At 41.3% G+C, this 25,005-nt stretch overlaps 1 protein-coding gene across 1 annotated transcript in view; it reads left to right on the top strand.

Annotated features, from left to right (window-relative positions):
• Positions 1 to 25,005, top strand: part of MYO1E (myosin IE) — a 190,527-nt gene that overhangs the window by 126,730 nt on the left and 38,792 nt on the right. Inside the window, exons 13-19 of the mRNA XM_019732308.3 lie at positions 1,986 to 2,072; positions 3,031 to 3,198; positions 4,208 to 4,293; positions 6,328 to 6,409; positions 11,266 to 11,372; positions 16,784 to 16,882; positions 23,526 to 23,670. Coding sequence (XP_019587867.1) covers positions 1,986 to 2,072; positions 3,031 to 3,198; positions 4,208 to 4,293; positions 6,328 to 6,409; positions 11,266 to 11,372; positions 16,784 to 16,882; positions 23,526 to 23,670 — 774 coding nt within the window. The remainder of the gene's footprint in view (positions 1 to 1,985; positions 2,073 to 3,030; positions 3,199 to 4,207; positions 4,294 to 6,327; positions 6,410 to 11,265; positions 11,373 to 16,783; positions 16,883 to 23,525; positions 23,671 to 25,005) is intronic.

The following is a 25,005-nucleotide window of genomic DNA, read 5'->3' as shown; positions in this document are numbered from 1 at the left end:
AGGAAAAACTTGGCTTTCTCAGATTTGCTTTGCCCTCAATCTTCCCTAGAAATGAATGTGTCTTTCACAAAGCTGATACTTTAAATCTTGAGTATTCTTGAGACTTGAGGTAACATGTCTTGTTTATAGTTTCTTCTGAAAGCCCAGTGCAGGTTCCCTGTTATTCTGGATACCACATTGTTTTCCAAGTCTAGGATTGTGATAACAAAATACCACAAACAGGGTGGTTTAAAACAACAGACATTTCTCCTCTCATAGTTCAGGAGGCCAGAGACCATAATCAAAGGGTCGCATTCCTGTCAAAGGCTCTAGGGGAGAATCCTTCCTGGCCTCTTCCGGCTTCCGGTGGCTCCTAACATTCCTTGTTTTGTGGCAACATATCTTCAATCTCTGCCTCTGTCTTAACATGACCTTTTTCTGCGTGTGTCCAAATCTCCCTCTCCTTTTTCTTGTAAAGACACCAGTGGTTGGATTGAAGGATCACCCTAGATCCAGGATGATTTCATTTGTGAGATCCTTAGCTAATTGTATGTACAAAGATCCTGTTTCCAAACCTCATATTTTGAGATTCTAGGTGAACATGAAATCCTGAGGGACACGGTCAACCCGCTCCACATATGAAAGGCTGTTTTAAGAACATCTAGTCATAGAGGTGTTCATGCCTCTGTTTAGGAACCCCAATGCCCAATGGTTTTCACATAAACCTCCCTGGAATTCTAGCCTTCCACCACCTCAGAGTAACTGGAGCAAAATAGCCAAGGGAAAGCGTGGGAAGGACTGAGACGGGAAGCAGTAGGCAGCCGCTAGATCATATAGGAATTTTGTAGGGCATGGCAAAAACTTCAGATTTTATAGGAAGTATGACAGGACACCATTGCAGCATTTCAACGGTTTGTTTTTGGAAAAGGTCACTCTGGCTCTATAGACTTACAGAGTGCGGTGAAGCCAGGAAAGCAAGTAGGAATGGAAGTTGCAAAAACAGCTAGGAGACGACTGCAGGATACTAGGCGAGAAATGGTGGGGGCATAGACAAAATGATGGTACCAGTAGAGGTGATGACACAGTGAGAGGTGGTCAGATTCACTATATATTTTGGAAACTGAGACAACATGACTTACTCAAAATAATTAGCAATAAGCTAAGAAGGACAGAGGAATCAAGGATGATTCCAACCTTTGTAGCTTGAATATGGGGGCCAACGTTGAGACTATTTACTAAAGGGTAAGATTAGGAGAGCAGTTGGTTAGAGATGGTAGGGGACTGTAGAATCAGAACTCGGCTGAACAAGTTACATATGAGAGGCCTGTTATAATACATCAGAGTGGAGATTCCAAAATGTGAAATATGTATGAGTCTGGAACTCATGGGGAGGTCTAGACTAGAGAAATTAATTCGGGGGTAATTAACCTATAGGGGCTATTTAAAGTCGTGGGAGATTGAAGTCACCTAGAGAAGGAAGGTTGAGAAAACGAGAAGGCTGGAAGACTGAACCCTGAGACTATCCATCATATACAGATCTGGAAAGAAGCTAACAAAGGAAGACTGGGGAGGAGGGAGGAAAACCAGGAGAGTGTGGTGTGTTCATCAAGTTAGAAGAACAACTGACCTTAGTGAGGGACCTTCCCCTTAAGTGCCTAGATGCTAATCTGTACTGCTGTCCTGTGTTCAATTCAAAGAGATTATTGTGAAACAGATTATTGTGAAGTTAAGCCATATTAAATTGCATGTTTTGTATATCAAAAATATTTGCATGGTAACAATTTCATATGATTCATACTGAATATAAAAATTACCAAGCAATAAACTGTTCCTTTCTATCCCTCTTAGAATTTTTAAAAAAACCAAAATTAAAATTCCAAATTTTTGTCAAAGGGCATTCAGGTTTCTTTTTTCATGGTGATTTATGTGCCTTTGATAGTCATCTGTGCAGAGTTCAGCTCGTCTTCACTGGGTAATAATGTGAATTCCCACTTTCTGTCCTATAGGAAGAATATGTTCAAGAGGGAATAAGATGGACACCCATCGAGTACTTTAATAACAAAATCGTATGTGACCTCATAGAGAACAAAGTTGTAAGTATCTGTCTGTTGTGTTTCTTCACTACTCACAGGTTTACTTTAAGTGAGTTTTTCTTCTCTGTGTCATTGTTTTAAAATAGGCAAGGTGACAACTCTGATTGGAGAATTTTAACAATTAAATTAATTTTGTGTATATGCATATGTGTATGTGAGAAAATAGGACAAAAAAGTTTTATTTTTGTAAATATAAGTATAGAAGTAAAATGTCAATTACAAACAAATTGTTACTGAATTCTAGGAGATGACACCTATTACTTTGAAGACACAAAATTATTCATACAACTTCTAGGCCTTTAGCCTTAGAAATTATTCAAAATTAAACAAAAAATATGTAGACAGAGATCTCTACAGCACTGTTTTGTTTTTTAATAAAAGCCCCAAACTGGAAACGTGAAAACATCCATAGACAATTCAGCTACTATGTAAACTATAGCATATCAGAGTGGGGAAATATAGCCATTTAAATAATAAATATGAAGACAATGTAAAACATGAAGATTGTTTATAAAATAGTGCTGTGTAGGAAAAAAGTAATGCATGACAGAATGTGTACACTGTAACTCTGTAAACCATGCCTATAGGGGTAATAGGCTGAAAGCGAACATTAAGAAATGAATTAGGGTCAAAGGAAAATGTTTTTATTTTTCTTTGGGGTTTTCAAAACCAACTTAGTACAAATAGGGTTGAGCAGATTATGATCTGTGTGTGACTTTGAATAGAATTTCAGGGAGTGAAACACCTTTTTTTGGAAATTGACTTTCCTCCATCTTTAGATCTAAGTGGTAACTCCCATTTGGGATTATTAATGGCATTCTTGCTCAAAGGGAAAGTGACTTTCACGATAATATCTTGAGTCTAGAGAGCTGTTTCCTTGCTTAAGAAAAGATCCAACAAGCACTGTATATTTTAGAATAGTCACTGAATTGGGGCTTTGGCTTCTTGGTCCCGTCAGAACCCTCCTGGGATCATGAGCATCCTGGATGACGTGTGTGCCACGATGCACGCGGTGGGTGAGGGGGCGGATCAGACGCTGCTGCAGAAGCTCCAGATGCAGATCGGGAATCATGAGCACTTCAACAGCTGGAACCAAGGCTTCATTATTCACCATTATGCTGGGAAGGTATGGCCCGAGAGAGAGCAGGGGTCCATAGGAAAGGGGAAGTTACCCTTTTCCATGTCTCCCTGTTTTAAGCCTTTGGGTTGGTCTGTCATCTGTTTTCTCATGAGGCAACTGAAAACAGTGTCCATATAGTTTCATCTGCCTCACTGTATTTCATTCATTCAACATTGATTCATTCGTTCAACAACATGGGGCCTGTGAAGTATTGGGGAGGCAATGCAAAAGACAGTATACACTACTGCGTGTGTTTTAATCACGAATCACCCTGGTATATATATCGACTGCTGACGGAACGGATTTTTGTCTTGCCTCTTGCCGCAGTCACAAGCCTGTGTTCCTTCCCTGTCTAATGCCCACTGGGAATATAAGTAAGGACCACAGGCTCACTTTTGGTGTTATTCTCATAAAATGCATGATTATTGGGGGCCTACTGAGTACTGGCTTTGTGATGATACAAAAATAAATAAGTCGAAGTCATGATATTTAGGGACTTCTAGTCCTGTGGAAATCCACTGGTCTCACCTTTCATCCCAACTAATTTCTTATAAGCCGGGTCCCCGAGCATGAGTTTATGGCCAAATCAGTTCAACTCTGACACCATATGTTGGAGAAATTGCAAAGCCTCCAATGACATGGCCCATTGCAATGTATCAATGAGCATATGGAGTTTTATTTTATCCTGTCTTAGCTGATAAGTAGGGAAAGAATTAAATGTATTACTTAGATGCTCCTATGGACCCATTGAAGAAAAGATATGAGAGCATGGGAGCTGGAGAAATAGATCATCTGGGCCCAATAGGAAGCCAGATACCATTCATCAGTGTCCACAGGCCATCACCCACCAAGTCAGCTAACAAGTCAAGTAAAAACATGCACAGCCTTAATGTGACAGTCCATGGTGAAAGCCGGAAATATACACTTTCTGGGGAGACTAGTCATGCCAACTTGGATTCTTTGTTCAATGAAATACTTAAAGGATAAAATCGGATTTCTTTCTATTCTTGGCCAGGTATCCTATGACATGGATGGCTTTTGTGAAAGGAACCGTGATGTGCTTTTCATGGATCTGATCGAACTTATGCAGAGCAGTGAGCTGTAAGTGTGTTCCGCCTTATCTGACGTGGGACAGAGATTGGATCAGATTTGCAGTATTAAAACAAACTTGTGACATTGAGTGCTCAGCATTTGTTCCTTTGAGCTGTTGGGTCTGGGTTATCATAGGACAATTTGGTTTCTCAAAGTAGCTTTTCTTTTTCCAATCGCAGTCTCACCCTTGTATCCCTAATATTTTCCACCCCCAAATGCCAAGTACAATCTGTATACCCTTCAGGGCCCCTGGCTTCATCATTTTCCACACTATTATCAGAGAGAGGTGACCATCCCGGGGTTGGATTGAGATGGCCATTTCTGATCATCTAAGAGGAGAACAGTCTGGTTCTATGATGCTTTGCCCTTGGAATATCATCTCAAGGATTTTCCATGGTCACTCAATTTTTTAAAATGGCTAATGGCTTAAAAAGACCAAAGTTAAACCTGAGTCCCTGAAGCAATGGGAAATGGCTCAAGAACTCTGAGAGGGGAAACTCGAGATGGATTGCCTCAGAGATCCATTTTGACTCCCAAGACCCTGTATAAGCTGTAGAGGTAGAAGCAGTGGAGGCTTCCCCCTTGCAAGCTGCCGGAGCTCTCAGGACCAGCCCTGCAGTGTCCCTTTCTCCCCTCCTCCCTGCGTAGGTTTCCAAGAGCCTGGGTAGTGGATAGGAGATATAATTTACATGATCAGGCCTATCCATGCCAGGCAAGTACACTATTGCTGTTTTCCAGACTTTACAATTTTTGAGCTACCTCCAATTAGTAGCAGCCCTTTTAGTCTCTGTCACTTAAACTGTCATAATATCAAAGCTGACGTCCTTAATCAACAGCAGCGAGTCTGATAATTTCCTCAGAAAGGCCTACCTACAATGAAAACAAAACAAGATCCTTTCCAGGAACTGGTCAAAAGTTGCTCTCCTCCATTTAATTCTCTTCCCCCTCCCCTCAACCTCCACTCCTCCCCGGTCCTCATCTCCCCATGCCTGCCCTTCCTTGCACTCACACCCCCAACTTTGGAGATTCGGAATTTCTTTTCATTTGAAAGCACATAAAATGTATTTGTTCTTCTCTTAAAAGGTCAGGTAAGCCACAAGCCCTAGCTTGTGGGTTTTATGACAGTCAGGTGCAGGCATGCTTTCAGAGAATTTTTTTTTTAATTATTAAAATTAGTGCCAAGTTTGAGAGCTGTTTATGCTTCCACGTGAACTCCTGGCCTACAGACATGGTCTGTTGTTTGTTAAACACATTTGCTGTAAAAATCTATAATTGTGTCTGGTCAAGTTAAAAGTAGATTGCTGGGGAGAATTCTAGAAGCTGCCCAAGAGTCATATAGGAGGAATTGAATTTGAAAGTCTAATTGCTCATTTACATGGGTCACTTTATTCAGTCAGCAAATCATCAAATATTTATTGAACAACTACTGTGTGCCAGGCTATGTGCCAGAGACCAAGGGCACTAAAGTGACTAAGATGTTGTCCCTGCCTTGCAGTGTGCTACTGGCATCTAGTGGGCAAAGGCCACTAATGCTGCAAAATATCCCACAGTGTTTAGGACAGCCCCCATGCCTGACTCCCCAACAAAGTATTATGCAACCCTAAATCCCAAATATCAATAGTGCCACGGTTGAGAAACCCTGCAATAGAGCAAAGCAAAATCTGCATTGGTCCTGGCCAATTTGTGCAAGTCCCTGAACTCTGCCCTAGCTTACTTATTGAACTCAGCAAATCCATACAGACAGCCCTGTGTTGTCAAGGGGTACCTCAGTTTCAGTGAGTGGGGAAATTCAAAAGGCAGAGTTTTAAAATTTATTTTACAGGCTGAGACTCCAAAATGCTTATATCTTAGAATTCTTTCTCTCTGTTTCTTTTATCCATTGCTTATTTCCCTGGGTCACATCTTCATGGCTTGTGCTTTGAGTCAGATGGCCTTTCTGTAGCCAAGGTCACGTGCTACTGGACAGCCCTCCCCTCCATTCTCCGCAGAAGCAGGCTTTCAGCCCCATCTGATTGATAATCCATTCTCTTTCTCCTTTTCCAGACCTTTTATAAAATCTTTATTTCCGGAAAATCTGCAAGCTGACAAGAAAGGGCGCCCAACTACTGCCGGAAGCAAAATAAAGGTTTGTTCTATTTTGGGGAAGTTTATAGATTCCTATAAGAGGCAGGGTTTTCTAGGAGTCAGGAACTGCACCCTTGAGCCAGGATGAGGTCAGTACAATGTAACGGATTGGTTACAGTAGGTGCTCAGAAGTAATGTCGCTGCTTGAAAAAAAGTTACAGGATGCAAGCTGAATTTCACTTGGCTGTACTGAAACCCCAAATGGATATTAAGTACCTCAGAGCTTAACAGTCAGCAGATGATAATCAGCTACTTTCTAAGAGGAAATGGCTTTAAACTGAACCTGGAAGAATTCACATTATCAGGGAAATTTTATGATTGAGAGCTACATTTTGGATTTTGATGATCGTTTTCCAGACCAGACCCCAAAACTTGCCGATTATGGAGCTGTACGTACCTGAAATTCTACTGGGTCTTATAGGGGCAATGTATGCGCCCTCCTCCCTGGATCTTGAAGACCCCTCCTTTCTGAGAATTACCACGACATCTGGCCCCATGGTGTCTCCAAGTTGGAGGAATTCTTACAGTGTTCCTTGGGAGCCCCTTGTGGAGAGTGCACTGTGTTTTCTGAACCATTGTGTGATGAAATTCATTGTCCCTAATTACATTCCTAATCAGAGGTTGTGTCAAACACTTAATCGTGATTCTTTGAGAAATAGTCACTAAACTGTTTTTCAAAAATCATATCAGTTAAATGCCACCCCAGTTTTATAATTGAATCAAATGATTAACAGTAGGGCTCTGGGATTCAATCGCCAGTGTTCACATCCCAGCTTTGGCTTTCACTAGCTGTGTGACTGCCTGCAGCTTCCCTAAACTCTCAGTGCCTCTTTTGCTTAATTTGTAAGATGGAGATCTTAGTACCTATCTCGAGGGGGTAGTGTGATGATTAAATTCAATAATCCATCTAAGACATTAAGCACACTGCCTGAAACACCATAAACACAAAATATGTATGATCTCCTGTTACCTTCCGCCCCATCCGTCCACTCCCCATATGCCACGCTTATTCGTCTCTGCTTAATTCTTAGTGGACACTTGTATGTGCATGTGCTGGGTGGCGGCCTACACTGTCCATTCCCCCTCACTGGCTCTGTGTCCACGTCCTACGTGCCTGTCTCACAGCACCCTCCTGGATTACCCCAGCCGTGTCCCGGGCACCGTGGTGGTTATTGTCTGTTCTGTTCGCTCGCTGTTTCTTCTCTGAGTGTTTCCTATGTTGAAGCCTGCCTCCTCAGACCCTGAGGGCAAGAACACTGGCTGGAATAAAGGAACCAATCATGGAAACCTCATAGCAATGGGACCATTCCAGTCTAGAGAAGCTCCGAGTTTCATGGAGGAGCCCATGCAAGCTGGGTTTTGAGCTGGAGGGTACAGTCCTCTGGGATTGGGGGCAATCATGTTCAAAGAACTAGAGAAATTTAGTCCTGGGACAGTCTCTGGGTTGAGTTCACTGGAGTAGAGAGTTGAGGGCAGAGAGCACATGCAAATCTCCGGAGGCCCCAGATATTAATGTCTGCGTGAAGCTTCTGACTCATGCCTTCACTTCCAGGTCCTGAATAAGGATTAGCTCTGGGCTGGAAAATCTGGTCACAAGACTGTCACAGTCAGATTCAAGGGGCCCAGATCATCATCGTTGCAGTGACTCACTTTCAAATTGTCTGGATTCTTGGTCAAGCTTATTTCCTATAAAAAGAAGGGCAGGGTTGGGAACATTTTTCTCCTTCTTGGAAGACTTGATGCTTTTCTTTCCTTCATATTCTTGTCTAGCTGAATGCTCAAAGTTGCCACTTTCTGGTTGTACAGAAAATGTTCAGGATTGCAAGTCCTGCGAGGATCGTTATCATCTGGGGTGGTCAACCTGAAGTCAGCAGGCTTATCTAGGGGAACTTACTGTGCATATTCTCACCCCCAACAGTACCCTCCTTGGTGGACTGAGTGACCTCTCTGTCTGACACTGCCCCTCAGATGAGTGACATTCTCCCTGTTTTATACGTCTCCTCTGAGACACCTCTCATAGATGTGTAGCCATTGCCCCATCTCTTACACCTTCCACATCCACAGTATTTTGCAGATATGAAGTATCATCTGAATGATGTCTTTGAGGTATAAGCAAGCATTTGAAAGGATACTGAGTTCCTTGGAAGACATACTAACTTATGTTCAAGGTAGTTTTAATGCTGGGTATTTTATTGTATCCTAATTCTTTAAAATTTAAAACTGATCTGTAGGATTGAATTAATAGAAGATCTGTTTGATGAGAACTTCGTTATCTTGCTTATACATAAGAGTGTTCTATATTTAATAATAGTTGATTTTGAGGCTTCACTACGTTCTACATTGTTGTGGCTGGAAGGGGTCCGTTTTGAACTTAGAGCCAAAGATTGATGGTGTAGGGAACTGGAATCAAGCTCAGAGCTGACAAAATGGACTGGATGGCAGCTTTATCTGAGACTGGACCTGTGACAGGAGACACAGCACCATGTGGTGACTGAATTGGCTGACTTACTACCCATTCCAACCTTTAGCTTAATATATCACAGGTCTTCTAGGTCAGCCTGCTTCGTTTACAGATGGGGAGACTGAGGTCCAAAGAAATTGAGTGATCTGTCATGTAGCTTGGAAATGGCAGAGCCAGGACCCCAACTCAGGTTTACTAATAATTTGTGTTGAGGGTAGAACGAGAAGCCTTTGCCCTGAGCCTTCTCTCACTGACCTCTCCATCTGCATATTTTGACTCCTGCTTCTGTTGGGCAAGTGCATTCAGTAGTTCATCGACTTGTGGACTCGTCTGGTGTCAGGATAAATCCAGTCACTGCTTCCCAACAACCTCAAGGGGCATCTGAAGTTGACTCCTAGCTAAATTCAGGTTATTTTTGATGGCTAAGATATATTGCTCTTTGCTGAAATTAATTACCCACAACCTAAAGGCTTCTGTTTAATGCTACTGTGTTTCCCTGAAAATAAGATCTAGCCGGACAGTCAGCTCTAATGCGTCTTTTGGAGCAAAGTCTGGCTAAGTCTTATTTTTGGGGAAACACAGTAGCTTAATTCCTTTTATGTCACACTAAATCATCCCATATCTTCCTTAGGAAGGCAGGGTATAGCACTGTGGTTAAGAGTCAGACTTGGGTTCAAGCCTCAACTCTGTTGCTTACTAATTGTGTCATCTTGAGCAATACTTTATTTCTTTAAGGCCCCATTTTCTCAGCTACAAAACGGACATGATAATACTAGTGGCTGCCTCTTAGAACTATGAGACATGAATGAGAACATCCACATGTCCAGTCCATGATGCATATTCAGTAATTGTTACCATTGCTATTTTGAGCTAGAGAGAACTGTGTCTGGTGGCATATAAACTTAAGTCACACTTGCCCCTGTGTTTTCTTAGGCTAAGGTGAAAAGAAAAAAGGCTGTTAAATGCTTAGGACGAAAGAGTCTGCCAAATTATTCTTGGAGATTAAGAAGTTTTAATAAAATAAAAAAATGAAAATTAATAGTTTGGGGACTTCAAAAAAGCTTTGTTATAAGCACTTCCTCCCCAATTTCCCCTTATGTGTTGCAAAGATCATCAGATTTGTTCTCAGCACAATGTGCATCAACAAAGAAGGGAAGAGTCAGTTTGTGTTTTCCTCATAGAGCTTTGCTTTGGTCATACAGCCTCTGCAGCTTTGCCCTTGACTCCAGGAATTGCAAAGAATGCTGTATTCTGCACATCTAAACAGAGGACTTGATTCACCAGCAAACATCTTGCTTTGAATATACCCCAGAGTTTTTCTCAAGGGTTTCAGATTTCCCAAACCCATAAAAACAGAACTGCCCTAATTGAGAGAGGGTTGTCTACAGCAGGCAAATCCCTTCTGCTGACATTGTAATGGTTTTCTGGCTTCAGAGATGCTTGTTCTCTATTTTCCTTTAGAGGTTTTTCTCTCTTCACACTGATTTGCTTGGAAGGGGAGTTTGCCTGTGTGTCCCCATCCTTGGTCCCACAGGGTGTATTCAGCTATGTGGTGATGTGAATGCTGATGTCGGCTCTGTTCCTATTTCTTCAAATAACGTTTGTGAGACTCACGATTTGCAATACATCATCAGCAGTTTCAGCTTCACTTCTGTGACTTTTTCTACTTAAACCCAGTTCTACTTTGGGTGCCCCGTGTGCGGGTAGTGAGAGATGATTTTATATTGAATATTTTAGCTTCGTGAAGGAGCAAGTTACCTAGCCCGCTGAAAGGGCTCAGAGTCTACAGGTTTGTAAAAGGACCTGCTAAGGAAGAAATTGAATGAAATGGCATATAAAAGGTTTATAAATTCTGAGATTTTGTGGATCTTGCACCCTTTAACTATGAATTTCCATCATTTTAATAGGTGATTCTTCATTGGTTGGATTGCCAGGAAAGAAAGTACAGGGGATTTTGATGATTTACCCTTACAAATATTTGCCCCCCCATCCCTCCAAAAACAGTTTAGGAGGGCAATGTATGTGTAAAGGCCATCAATCAATATAAAATTAATTTGTTCATAACTGGCGTGCTTCCTTGTTTCTTATTTTAAAGAATTGTATGTGACGATTTAGTGGGTTTTAGTTTTTTTGTTTTAATTTTTTAACTGTACTAAAAAGGCCTAGTCGCTTTCAAAAATATAATTTCAAACCCATTTATGAGATTTAAAATCCTCTTAAAAGTCAGTAGAGCTTTAAGAAAGTGTGACAGACCTGAGTTAAGCCTAATGAACAAATTGGGAAGATTAATTTCTCGCTATATCTTTCCACACTGAAGTTCCACCGGCCTCCTTTGAAAGCTGATCTGCTTCAGAGAAAGTTCCAAGTTTCTAACTGATGTTATTCTTCCTTTTCAGAAACAAGCCAATGACCTTGTGAGCACGCTGATGAAATGTACACCTCACTACATTCGCTGCATAAAACCAAACGAAACCAAGAAGCCCCGAGACTGGGAGGAAAGCAGGTATGCTGAAGACAGCACATGGGGAGGTCGAAGACAGCTTCCGTGGGCCCTGGAATGTTTTTCCCTCTGCTCAAGCTGGGCTGTCCTACGCCAAAGGCAGAAGCCACTTAAATTGCCTTCAGATGTGTTTCATGTCCTTGTGTCTTTAATTTTTCAGGACAAAGACTATATATATATTTTTTTCCCTCCTTGCCTTTTCCTAAAATGTTAGCAGTGCCATTCAGTTCAGAATTAGCAATTTATAATGTTGATCTTGGCCAGTGTGGGGCAGATGGAAAAATAAAACAAAAAAAGTTTCATACCACAGAGTCGGGATGGTTTTAAAATTAGTTTGAGGCTCTGTGTAGACATTCTTAGTACACTCAGCTCCTCATCGGCACCCACAGGATGTGGCCTGTAATGCTTAGCTCGGAGTTGAAAGTGAAGGTCCAAAGAGATGGTGCAAAAGCTATCTGTTATTTACCGGTACTCATGAGAGTTCTGATGCCCTATGAGCTGCAATTCCCCCTGGGGACAGTGCCTATAAGCCGAGTGACTCCAGGAGGCAACAAGCCAAAGGGAGACATGTGGAGCCCAAGCATGCAGGGAGCCCTCTCCTCCCTGACTTCTGAGGACGCTATGTCACTAATCTTCCCACGACTGACATTTAAGGGTGTGGCCTATGCAGGAATGGAATGGGGGTGTCGAGTGGGAAAATGTGAAGATGATGCTAGAGAATATAGTTTTGCAGCCAGCTGGGGGATCCAGACACACGTTCCTGCTGATCCCACTGTCCATAGGAACATGGGAAGCAGGGCTGGGCAGGGACCTTATGGGTGACTTGGCCTGGAGAGGGGACCCCACCATTGTCCCCAAATAGTCAAGTCCCTGGATGTGAGCATACCAGGATTGCCATCATTTTTGTTTTCTCTCTTGGAAAAAGTAGATAGACTCTTAGGTATCGAGTGACTTCATCAAGGTCAACCTTGAACAGAAAGATTGGGATTCAGATTCGTACCTAGCTGCTCATTACTCCTCTGAGAGACACGTATGGGTCCATTTTCCACCCTGCCCGCAAGATCCTCTCTACCCATGCCCGATGGATAATACTTGTTCCTTTGTGTGTGTTACATGCTGTTGAGTCAGCTCCAGTTCCTGACGATCCTGTGAACGAGTGATGTCCAGTGTCCTGTCCTCAGCAGCCCTGCTCAGCTCCCACAGACTCATGCCCATGGCTTCTTTATGGAGTCCAAGAATGTGCATTTTAAGAAGCTCCCAGGTTGCAACAACATGCATAGACCTAGAGGGTATTATGCTAAGTGAAATAAGTCAGTCTGAGGAAGACAAATACCGTGTGATCTCACTTATATGTGGAATCTAAAGAACCAAATAACAAACAAAACAGAAACACCCATAGATACAGAGAACAAACTGATGGTTCCTAGGTGGGAGAGGGATTAGGGGGCTGGGTGAGAAAGGCGAAGGGATTAAGAAATACAGATTGGTAGTTACAGGAGAGTCCTGGGGATGTAAAATACAGTATGGGGAATATAGTCAATAATATTGTAAAAACTATGTAGAGTGTCAGACGGTACTAGAGTTACCAGGAAGATCACTTCATAAATTATATAAATGTCTAACCACCTGAAACTAATATAAAATAATATTGAATGTGAACTATAATTGAAAAAAAAATAGTCACGGGGATATATAGCACAGCATAGGGAATACAGTCAATAATAGTTGTCAGGTGGGTAATAGACTTATTGGGGTTATCACTTTGTGAGGTATATAAATGTCTAATCAGTATGTTGTTCTGTATGCCTGAAACTAGTAAAAAAAAAAAAAAAGAAAGAAAGAAAAGAAAAGGAAAAAGAGAAAAAGAAGCAGCAGCTCCCAGGTGAAGCAGGTCATGCTGGCCCAGGCATCATACTTTGAGGACAGCTGATCTAGAGCAAAGGGCTGGACTGGAATTTGGCACAACTGTTGTTCTGGTGCTGGCCTGTCACCTACTCTGAGTGAGACACTTAATCTCAGTCCTCAGTTTCTTCCTTTTTAAACTAAGAGGGTGAATCCAGAATGGGGATCTCCTTGTATCTGACAGAATGAATTCTCCCAGATCTGTTTCCCCAGGTCTGTCAGTCTACCTACCTCTGCCTGTCTCTGTGTCAATCCTACACTCCCCCTCTCATGTTCACTTGCGTACACACCACACTTATATCTCATGCACATATAGACACAGTAGAAGGGTGGTGTCATAGGCAACCTCAGAAATAAATTATGAGAGTCTTGGAAGCAGAGGTATTGCTGTTAAATGGGTACTTTAGCCCATCCTTTCCCCCACTTCAGACTCCATCCAGCTTCCCTTCCCTAACCCTTCCCAACAAACATAATCTTAAACAAATATAATGATAATCTCGCTCGCCCTGCAAAGGCAATACCTCCCCAGCACACCACCCCCGACCCTACGTACATTGTTCTGCTGAAAGTCCCTCTAATAGAGAGATTTTTCAACAGCTACTGCTTAGAAGTTCCCCAACCCCGATGCTACCTTCTTATAAAATCCAACAGCTTCATTGGAATAGCTGAAAATGGAGAAATTAAGACAGTGGTACATTTATTAACTAAATCCCCTAGAATTTCCCCATGCTGTTTTTTGTTCTTTTAATCACACCCCTTCTTTGAATTACAGAAAAGAACTTCATAACATATATTTATGTAAAGCAGTTTTAAGAACTCTGAGGTATTAATTGGTCAAGTGTTGATTTATATCTCCAGTAGGATCACTTCCTGGGGTCGTCCCCCCAATCCTGGTTCAGGTTTATTGTGTAATGGATGGTTTCACTTCATCCAAGAGAATAGATGGAGCATTGGTGTCCGTGAAAGGACAGTATGCTTCATTGGCTGAGATTATTACATGGTCAATTGAAGCTATTGGTGGACAGGGTTACTCATTCCACAAGTTTATGGGGTGTGGTTTATTTTTCTTTTCCTGTTGAAAATGTGTTTTTGTTTGGTTCTGGCAAAGGTGCCTGCCCTGGATTGTGAATTGCTGCCCTAGCAGCATTCCCAGGCCTTGACCCACTCATGTTAATTGCTAAGGAAGAAGAGGACTCCCTCGCCTCCCCCTGAAGGGAGGAGATAGCGCAACCAAAAGGACAAGTGGTCATTGCCTGCCTGGCTGATGTTTACTGCGGAGGTGACAGCATCTAAGAATATGTAAAAATGAACTTGGGTGCTTTGATTACATGAACTTTTAAACATTACAGAATTTGCTAAACTGAATGTCCTGTTGAAGAAAAACATTTCTATGAGAAAATTTTCTGATGATGGAAGTTATAATGAAGGAAACAATGTTTTAACATAGGCATATTCTTTCCTATGTAATTTATGGGAAAGGAACGTTGCTACTTAAATCGATGGGCAGTGCGTTCCCTGCCTCAGAAGCTTGGGGTGAAGCCAATATTTATGAAAAGTACTTAAAATGAGCAAATATCTCTAACTGGCAGCTTCATGTGAATTTTACTTAGTAGAGACAACACCAGTGGTGCATTTCGGATTTGGAGGATGGGATTAAGGAAAATTAGTTATTTTCCTGAATCAGATTTCTTCCCCTATAGTTAAATAGATGTGTGTCACAAATCAAATGTGGTTATTGAATATTAGTTCTTTATATAAAAGTTTTTTAAAAGATTATCTCAAAGGGGCTGACATTTCTGGGTGCCGGTTCAAGTAAGGCCAGTTGGACTTGAGACATTTCACACACCCTCATTGTGTGACCTCATCCTTCCCAGGGCACTCAAGGCTCCACCCCCTTTTCCAGCTTAATTTTTCCACCTCCTCCACTCCCACCACTATATGCCACAGGCCTTTCCCATCTTTATGCCTTTACTTTCACTCTGCCCCCTGCCTTTCCCTCTTCTGCTCCTGGTAAATTCAAGTCAGCCTTCTAGGCCCAGGCACATGTCATAATCACTTCTGAAAATCCTCTCACTATGAAAAATCCATGTCATTTAATTCAAAAGTTACAAGTTCTCCTGTCCTGATTTACTTATTGTAGCTGTGACTATATTAGAAAAATAACAGCTTTTTGTGGCTCAAGCCAGGAAGTGCTTTACATGGAATGTACCCAATGAGGACGAAAGAACCAATATCACCATCTCGTGTTACACAAGTGGAAACTGAGGCACAGAGACGTTTCATAGTGGCAGAGCCAGGGTTGTACCAGGCACCCAGCTCCAGAACCTGGCTCTTGCCCCCTGTGCTGTCTATGAGGGCTTCAGCAGGAGCCATCCCAGCCCCTGGCACAGTGTGGTGCATAGTGGGTGCCAGGAAGTGCGGGGCTTCATTGGAAATGATGGGTTTCCTGAGAGCGTTGCTGGGGAGACAAGTGTTGGGAACCTGTGTGAGGCTGTAAGGAGGATGCTTCTAACGGCCCTTTCTGCATAGCAGGTTCATGAGGGACCCCCTCCCCTAAAACCCATCATTAGTGCAGTTGGCCCCAAATGTACTGAATGGGTGGAATGGGGAGCTGCCTCCCTGCCACAGCACAAATGTGACATCCCGTCTTAAAAGAAAGGAAGTTTGCTTTTTATATCTCATTTTCCTCAAATATAATGTTTCCATGTGTCTGCATTCAACCTTTCTACATAATAAGCAGCAAAGGCCCCTTTATCTCTCAATCAGAAAAGCTAATGTCTAGGATCTATCACTCAACTTGCAGGACACTGTGCTGCTAAGCGGAGCGGGGGGAGGTCACGATTCACACGTCCGTGCACCACCCCAGACATACCAGGCCTCCTAAACCAGAATCGAAGGTGCAGAGATGAGGCATGAAGCTTTTCTCTGATATGAAACGCCCCCTGTGAGAGCATCAATCCAGTACTACCCTGCCTCCATTTTCCAAAGTACACTGCCAGTGTTTTACTCTTATACAATTGAACTAAAAACTGTATTTACATATTTTTAAGAGCATTTTTAACTTAGGCATTTGAAATTAATAGTTTTATATCCCCTTTCTTACCTTGTCTTTGAAAACAGAAGTGTAATCTCATTAGGTCTAGAATCACTGTTAAACTTCAGGTTGATAACAAAACAGCTCTAGTGTCATTTAATTCAAAAGTGACAAGTTCTTTCCTTTAGTCTTTTGAATACCTGACATATTTGGGTGATAGTATATGGTGTATTTTTTGTTTTTGTTTTACTATTTTAAAAAATAGATATGTAAATTCTCTTCTATAATAGCTATATTTCATAATAAGATATTTTTAAATTAATATTCTATAAACTGAGGGTCAACTCAGACTCTACACACTGTAAATTGTAGTCTTTTTAGTATATTTCCCTGCAGCTTAGATTTTGGGGCGGGTGTGTAGGAGAGCGGGGTGAAAGAATTATCCGGTAACATCCGGGTTCCATTTTCTCCTTTATAGGGTAAAGCATCAAGTAGAATACCTGGGTCTGAAAGAAAACATCCGAGTGAGAAGAGCTGGTTATGCTTATCGACGCATCTTCCAAAAATTCCTACAGAGGTAATGAACTGGTGATTCTGGACGCTTTTTTGTTTTAAACAGGTTTATTGAGATATAATTCACATACCATACAATTCACTCATGTAAAGTATACAATTCATTGGCTTTTAATATATTCACAGAGTTGTGCATCCATCACTACAATTAACCCCAGAACTTTTTCATCACCCCAAAAAGAAATACCACTTCCCTAGTCGTCACTCCCCATTCTCCCCTTCCCCTCTACCCTGGGGACACACTTCTTTCTGTCTTTATAGATTTGCCTATTCTGGGCATTGCATATAGAGTCATACAATATGTGCGCCTTTGTGTCTGGCTTCTTTCACTTGGCATAATGTTTTCAAGGGTTATCCGTGTTGTATCTGTATCAGCACGTCATTCCTACTGATTGCCCAAAAATGTTCCATTGCACTAATATTCCAATGTATGACGTTTTACTTGTTCATTCATCAGTTGATAGACATCAGTTGTTTCCCCTTTTCGGCTATTAAAAGTAACAAATAATGCTGCTATCGACATTCACATACATGTTTTTGTGTAGAAGTATGTTTTCATTTCTCTTTCATACCTGAAAATGAAATTGTGGAGTCATACAGTAATTTTGTTTAACTTTTTTGATGAACTTATCAATTGTTTTCCAAAGTGGCTGTACCATTTTACATCCTATCAGCAGGGTAGGAGGGTTCCAATTTGTCTGCATCCTTGCTAGCATTTGTTATTATCTGTCTTTTTTATTCTAGCTGTCCTAATGGGTATGAAGTGGCATCTCATTGTAGTTTTGATTTGCGTGTCCCTGATAGGAAATTATGTTGAACATCTTTTCATGTGCTATTGGTCATTTGAGAAATGTCTATTCAGTTCCTTTGCCCATTTTTAAATTGAATTATTTTTTTTTATTATTATTAAGTTGTAACAGAATTCTTTTTATTATCATTTATTTTATGGTAGCATAAATCAGCCCCAAGTATTTGGTCTGTTTAGGGTAACATGTAAGTTCAGAAATTCATAATAATTCTGACACGGGAAGGGCTGAGGTTTAACTTGACTATGCAATTAACAGTATGAAGACAATTTCAGGAAAATATTTAACCTACTTAAGAAAAGAAGCTTAAAGTATTTAACCTCAAAATTTTTGTACAGTCCATGTATAAATCTAAACTGATTTTTAGATTTTCATTGAAGTGTATATGGCAGGACCTGTACTTAAACTGTTCTTATTTTGTGATATTTATTTTTGAAAATGATAAAATTTAATGTCCTTAAAATATTACATGGTTCTAACTTCCTCTAATGATTCTAAATTAGTGGAGTTACACTGTATTTAGAAAGAAGAAAGCCATATTTAGCATTTTAATGAGAAAATAATTATGTCTTTCTTATATGATACAGGAGCAAGATGTAAGAGTTCTTTTGTTTTTTTGTTTTTAATTCAGGTTTTATGTAACAAAGAGGTAACAGGCTGAAAAGGAGCCTAGATTTCTTTGAAATTCAGTACATCTAATAAAGTAATTTTTCCTTTGGGGCTGTTTTTCCTCATGCTATGAGATTGACATGGCTAAACTACTGGTCATCAATGTAGGTTATCATATATAGTAGGTCATTGATGTGGAATGTCAGAAGAGGCTTAACAAAAAGGCTGATCATTCCATACAATAAAGCCTCATTGACTCTGTCCTCTCACATTCAAGATTCCTGATAATTTTGGAAGTGGATTAAACTAGGAGTAAATTCACCCTCATGGCTCTCTGAATTAAAGGGGCCACTACACCTGTAGTGCAAGCAAAGCTGTATGAAAAGAAGTGTGTAGGAAGCTGAGAAAATAAATTTTTAGAGCTCTTGCAGCTCTATAGCAGCATCCATTCGCTGCTAGCTGAGATGATTATGAAAGACTTTGCTCTTTAAACAAATTGGTAACATTAGCTTAGAACAGGGTTTCTCAGCCTCGGCTGTTGATACTTTGGTCTGGATGAGTCTTCGTTGTGGGGCTGTCCTGTGCATTGTAGGATGTTTAGCAACCTCCGTGGCTTCTACCCACTAGATGCCAGTAGTCTACCATCCCCCTCCCACCATGCCCCACTCGTCATGTTGTGACAACCAGAAGTATATACAATCACCTAACGTCCCCTGAGAGGCAAAGCCAATTGAGAACCATAGCTTATATAATCATTAAAGTTTTTGCAAAACTGTATTTCTTTGAAAATTCTTTTTTTCATTAAGAGAAAACAGTGAAATGCAGAAAACAGCATATGAAAAGTATTTCCTCCATCTTTCCCTAATTCAGAAAAGTCTGCCCTCAGTAATTCCAAAACATTTCTAATTTTATCCTCCTTCAATATTTTTTCTGTACTTAAAAACTCTTGATACTTGAAAATTCTCTCTAATTGGCATTACTATTGAAAATTGATCTAACCTTGATTTTTTTTTTTTTTTTTTTTTTTTTTTGAGAAACCAATTCTGGAAGACTTCCTTCCTTCCATATTATTTTAAAACAAACAAACCAACAAACCTGATTTCCATAAGCAATGCTGTGAGCTCACAGCACTGGGAAGAGCAAGAAGTCTGTGCTCTCCTGACAGGAATGTCTGAGGTACCCTAAGCAGCCGTGTTGTTTGCAGCAGCTCATTAAATGAGCTGTGAAATTACTTTGTTGGTTATAATATCCAGACCTCTCAAGTGCCATACTAGTATCATGACTCCATGCACAGCACTTTCTCCCGTGCCTTACACAGAGTAAACATTTAGTGAATGTCTGTTATTCCCTTTATGTTGAAGGACTTTCACTGAAATGACTTGGATGCCTCCCTTCTTAGCTCTCCTACTGTGGGCTTTCCTTTCAGAAGAGACAAATAGACAGCCGTGTTTTATACAGAGCAGGCGCTTTTGATGTTGTCATACTTCTTTTGATTTGAAAGTACTGGAAAGGCAATAAAAATAAAGTTTGGAAGGAAATTTAGTTTTCAATAAAATGTATGTTTTCAGTCTATCACTCAAAAATGGCTAGATGGCCACATACATAAATGGGCAGGAAATATTTCTCCTGAGACAATGCAGTTTTCCATAAGGTTTGTGAGTCTAGGATCCTGGTCATACAGAATCTGTCCAGAGTCTGCCATTGGCTGTCTGAACCGGTGATCCCCTGTGAATAACTGAACCATCTCATAGCTTTACCCTCTCCATGGCTGAGAGAAAAGGATTTGTTTATAAAATTGTTTTCTGGGTATCCATAGAAAGGCTACCAAGTGAGAAACAGAAAGTGATAACCTGAAGGGAAAGGATATATTAATACCCAGCACAACTATCCACATGTGCATACATCATACACCCTTCCCTGGGAAGGAAGCCCACAAATGTAAACAGAGCAGTGGTTCAGACACTACCTAGAGCGTAGAAAATAGGAAATGGGGGCTTTGTATGTGTTTATTTCCTGGCTGGACGATCCTTTATATTTATCAAAACCATCCCTCTTGATTGATAATTGGAGATTAAAAATCAAAAGACACCTTAATTTCCCCATTGGTGGGCTATATGCTCTTCAAGTAAACCCTGTACTGCCTTAAGCAATAGAAAGAAGATCCCTTATTCACCACTTGCCCAATACAATTTTCATGCCTTCAGAAAGTGTCAAAAATCTGTGAGAAATGGCAGCCACTTTGAGTCTCAGTTTGGGAAATTATCTGTAAATTCTTAGAAAACACCTTTTGAGCTGGGCAGCATACACTCCTTACTGTGGTTGAGAGAAATAAGCCTAAATGTGAATTCTGAGTCTTGGGGGAAAAAATGTGATAGAAACATAAGAGACTTACAAAATTTATCTTGTGGCACCATTACAGTTCCTCACAAACATGCTTCCCTTAACCTTGACCCAACCCCTTAGAATGTGGGGCTAGAAAAGGGATGCTTATGAGAAGAGGCATTCCATGTCATGGACAAGAGATAAGAAAGAATAGGAAACTCAGGACAGCATGGAGTATGGAGAGCTTCGTACTGGCTGCTAGGATTTTTGTGTGTCATTGGGGGTCAGAAACATCCTTAACCCTAAGTGGCAGCAGCTAGAGATCACTGGGGTCTGGGCTGCGTTTCCTCTGAGGAGGAAACATTGAATTGCTCGTCTGAGAGATAACAAGGAGCCTACCCATAAATAAGGATAGGGAGGAGAATTCCAGGCAGAGAGAACAGCTGGTGCAAAGGTCTTGAGATAAAATATTGGTATATCTGAGTCTTAAACTGAAAACACTTGATGACAGAAAGGAATGTAAGCTATTATGCTCACCTCTCCAAAATTATCACAGGCACCAGTTAGGCAGTGCACCAGTGCCTTGTGCAACCTGTTCCCACCTGTATATCCTGGAGAAAAACAAGTGAACTAGCTGTACTTACGTAGTAGAAGAGCATTGTACCAGAATTATAGGCCCTGGTCTCTCCATTGGAAAGAAAAGGAAGTGAGGAAAATGCATCAGGCTTTGTGAAGGCAAAGGGACCACCACAAGTAGTCCATGGTCAGAGGGCCCTGGAAAGGCCAGGCAATCTTTGTGTCTTACCCAGACCCAAACTGTTAAAGGTTTTGTCAGGAAAAAAGAGAGAATGTCTCTGCAAAACAAGTTCCTTACTATTAAAAAAGTCAAATGAGAACTATAACATTATTTTAATAGGGGAGAAAATGTGAATCGCAAAGAGCTACCTGTTTTCTGTTTGCAGTTGCACAATACAGATACTTGAGTTTATCATTTTGATTAGGTTAAACCAGGCAAAATTGCATTCTTAGAAACTTGTCATCTTGGAGGTCTAGTCTTTCTTTCTCACCCATACTCTGCATGAACTTTTCTCTCTCATCCATTTAGATCGTGGATACATTACTACTCTTTCACCGGGTTCTAAAGGCAGGGCCACTCTTCCTAACAAGGATTCCCTTCTCCCTTGGTTGCTATAAATCAGTCTAATCCTGTAGTAGCTTCTGGGAACAAAGAAAGGACTGGCTTTTCTAGAGCCCTCAGGTCCATTCATTGCCTGTGTTCTAGATTTGCCTGCACATAGACCACGCCCTCCAACTTCTCACCTACACTCTCCTCTTGATTTTTACTTACATCCTTCTGCCTTCTACCTCAAGTCTTCGGTACCGTCTGCATTTGGTATACTATAATGTGCTTCTCTCTCCTCTATTATGTCAGCCTCTTATGTATGTCAGCCTAATGTTTCTAACATAGACATTTATAGAAGTGCATAACTCTTTCAAAGAAATATTTATGGTAGTTATCAATGGGAAAGGGGAATGGGGGAAAGTAGAAAAGGGTAAAGTGGATCAAATATATGGTGATGGAAGGAGACTTGACTTTGGGTGGTGAACACATGATGCAATATACAGATGATGTCTTATGGAATTGTATATTTGAAACCTATATAATTATATTAACCTATGTCTCCCCAATAAATTTAGCAAAATTAAAAAAGAAAATCCCAGTACCAAAAGAAAAAGAAGTATTTACATATCAGCCAATTCATGGTTTATATGCATTACCACGATTAAAGAAACAGATTGGGGTTCAAATCCCAGATCTGACACTTACTAGTTAAGCAAACTTGAGTAAGTCTCTGCCTCTGTTTCCTACTCTGCAAAATGGAATAACCAACCTAATCAGGTTGCTGTAAGAATAAAATGAGGTCATACATTTAAGCACCAAGAGCATCACCTGATGCAGAGAGAGCACCCTATAATGTTAACCATTCATGTTAGTTATTATGTCTGTGTTACCATTCATGTTAGTTATTATGTCTGTGTGCCAGGCATTATGTAAGGTGCTGGTGTACAGGATGAACCACACAGAGATAGCACCCACTCATGGAGCTCTGGTCTTCACAGAGGAGGCATAAATTAACCAAATAAGCACAAACATGAATATAATTACAAATGATGATACATGCTTTAACAGAAAAGTATTATTTTCTATGAGGGAAAATAGCAGGGGGGCGCTTTTTGCTTAGGTGGTCTAAAAAGGGCTCTCTGGAAGTGTCACTGAAAGGCAGTCCCCTTGAGGGGAAGCAGCCACGTGAGGAGTTTGGAGACCAGCATACCTGGTAGAGGGAACTGCATGGGCAAAGGCTCTGAGGAAGGAAAGAGTTGAATATGCATAAGGAAGTGGCCCGTCCTCCCAGGAATAGAAAGCCAAAGGGAGAGCAGAGATTGGAGAACAGCCAAGGACCAGATCACCAGGCCCTTGTGACAGAATTCCAGAGATGGAAGTTGATACACCATAATGATAACAGCAGCTTATAGGGAACTTTATAAAACTCTTCGCATTAACTGTTAAGTGCTCTGAAGAAATCAGGGGACATCAGTATTGAGAAAAGACCATTTGATTTTGGCTGCTGAGTGTCATTGGTGATCTTCAGCAATGCTATTTTTAGACAGTGGTGGAGAGGAAAAGCAGATTTTCACCAGGCGTTAACATGGAAACGGTCAGATAGGAAGGGAGTAGGAGGCAGCTCCAAAATGGGCATCCCAGACCCGATGCACTGTTGCAGTTGTCGAGATCTATCCCTAAGCTTTTGAACAGAGGTGAATGGATCGGCAGGACCCCAGCAGCACCAGGCGCCTTTGTGGGACTGTCCAGTCTGAGTCTAATCCTTCTCTCCCCAATTATCCTCACAGGTATGCCATTCTGACCAAAGCTACCTGGCCTTCATGGAGAGGAGACGAGAAACAAGGTGTCCTCCACCTGCTGCAGTCTGTCAACATGGACATTGACCAGTTCCAGCTCGGGAGGAGCAAAGTGTTCATCAAAGCCCCCGAGTCTGTGAGTATGCGGCTGACCTCTCCCCTCGTTCCCACAGTGCCACCTGTAGCACCTCCGCCGGCCCCTCCCACACACAACCTGGCCGGATTCGTTTTCTCATCCTTCAGTTCATGCCTCAAAGACGGCTTCCGTCTGCTCCCAATCCGAGTGTAGGCCATTCCCTGAACCCCTGCTCTCTCGTAGCCTTTAGAGCACTCAGCACTCTTGTTATAAAGATATCACCTTATAATGGTTTCTTTTCTTACTTACTGTCTCTCTCCCATTCTAGATGGTCATCTCCTTGAGGTCAGGGACGCCTGTCTTTTGTATGCCATTGTGTGCTTACAACCTCATAAAGAAAGCGGCTCATGAGAGGTGCCCGATAGTTATGTATAGTGTCCAATAGTGCTTAAGCTAAAAGGGAATTCTTTGTCCCATAAAGGAGGCTTGGGTAAACCTACGTCCTCACCTGGGTGACACCAAGGAGGCCCAAGCTTCCTCCTTGAAGGCAGAGCAGCGCTTGGGAATGAGAATCCCCAGGACTGTATCTTGAAGACATGAGGGAGCCTTGGAAGGCCTTTGAGGAGATGAATAGATAGGAGGAGAAATCCCTGGGTTTACAGAATGTGATTATTTGCGAGTAAGGAATTCAAACAATTTTATAATTCACAAACTTCTTACACATCCACAGATTAATTTAGAGGAACTTCTTTATCCTTTCTGATGAGTGTGTGGTCACTGTGAGCCAAATCAGTGTCCATAGAAGGTTCTCAGTTTGAGCAGAAATCCAACACAGCTCAGTTCTGCCCAATTAGCTCTGGGACTTTGGAATGAAGACATTACTTTTTAAGTTGGAGATACTGCTAGCACTTACCAGGTTTGACATCATTATTTCTTGAGGTTCTTCTAACAATCGCAAGACTCCATTTCAGGAGCCTATGGTGAACTTGGCAAAATTAGTCATCCGATCCAGGGGAAATAACCTAAGAACTTGCAGTGTTGGTAATAACGGAAACACTTGACTTTAGGCAAATCCTGGACTCGCGGTGAGTTTTCTTCTCCTCTAGAATGGGGCCTGCAGCTGCTGTTCTGCCTGCCCTAGAGGATCAGCCTGAGACCCACAAATGATAATGGCTGTAAGTGAATGGCTTTATGAACTATAAAGACTATATTAAGTAAATAAATGGCACACATCGATAGGACCCGTTTATGAAAAGTTTGTGGTAGCATTTTCCACTTTGAGTTATTTGTAGCTTCACAGCGATTTCATTTCCAAATATAAAATGAAAATGTTGTGTCATACACCATTAAGCAACCCACAGAACAGTTCCTGTTCTTTCTAAAACGGGATGGAGT

This window comes from Rhinolophus sinicus, chromosome 3 (assembly GCF_057876585.1).
Source record: "Rhinolophus sinicus isolate RSI-liver-muscle chromosome 3, RSI-T2T, whole genome shotgun sequence".
NCBI lineage: Eukaryota > Metazoa > Chordata > Mammalia > Chiroptera > Rhinolophidae > Rhinolophus > Rhinolophus sinicus.
This window is presented reverse-complemented; position numbering and strand designations above follow the sequence as displayed.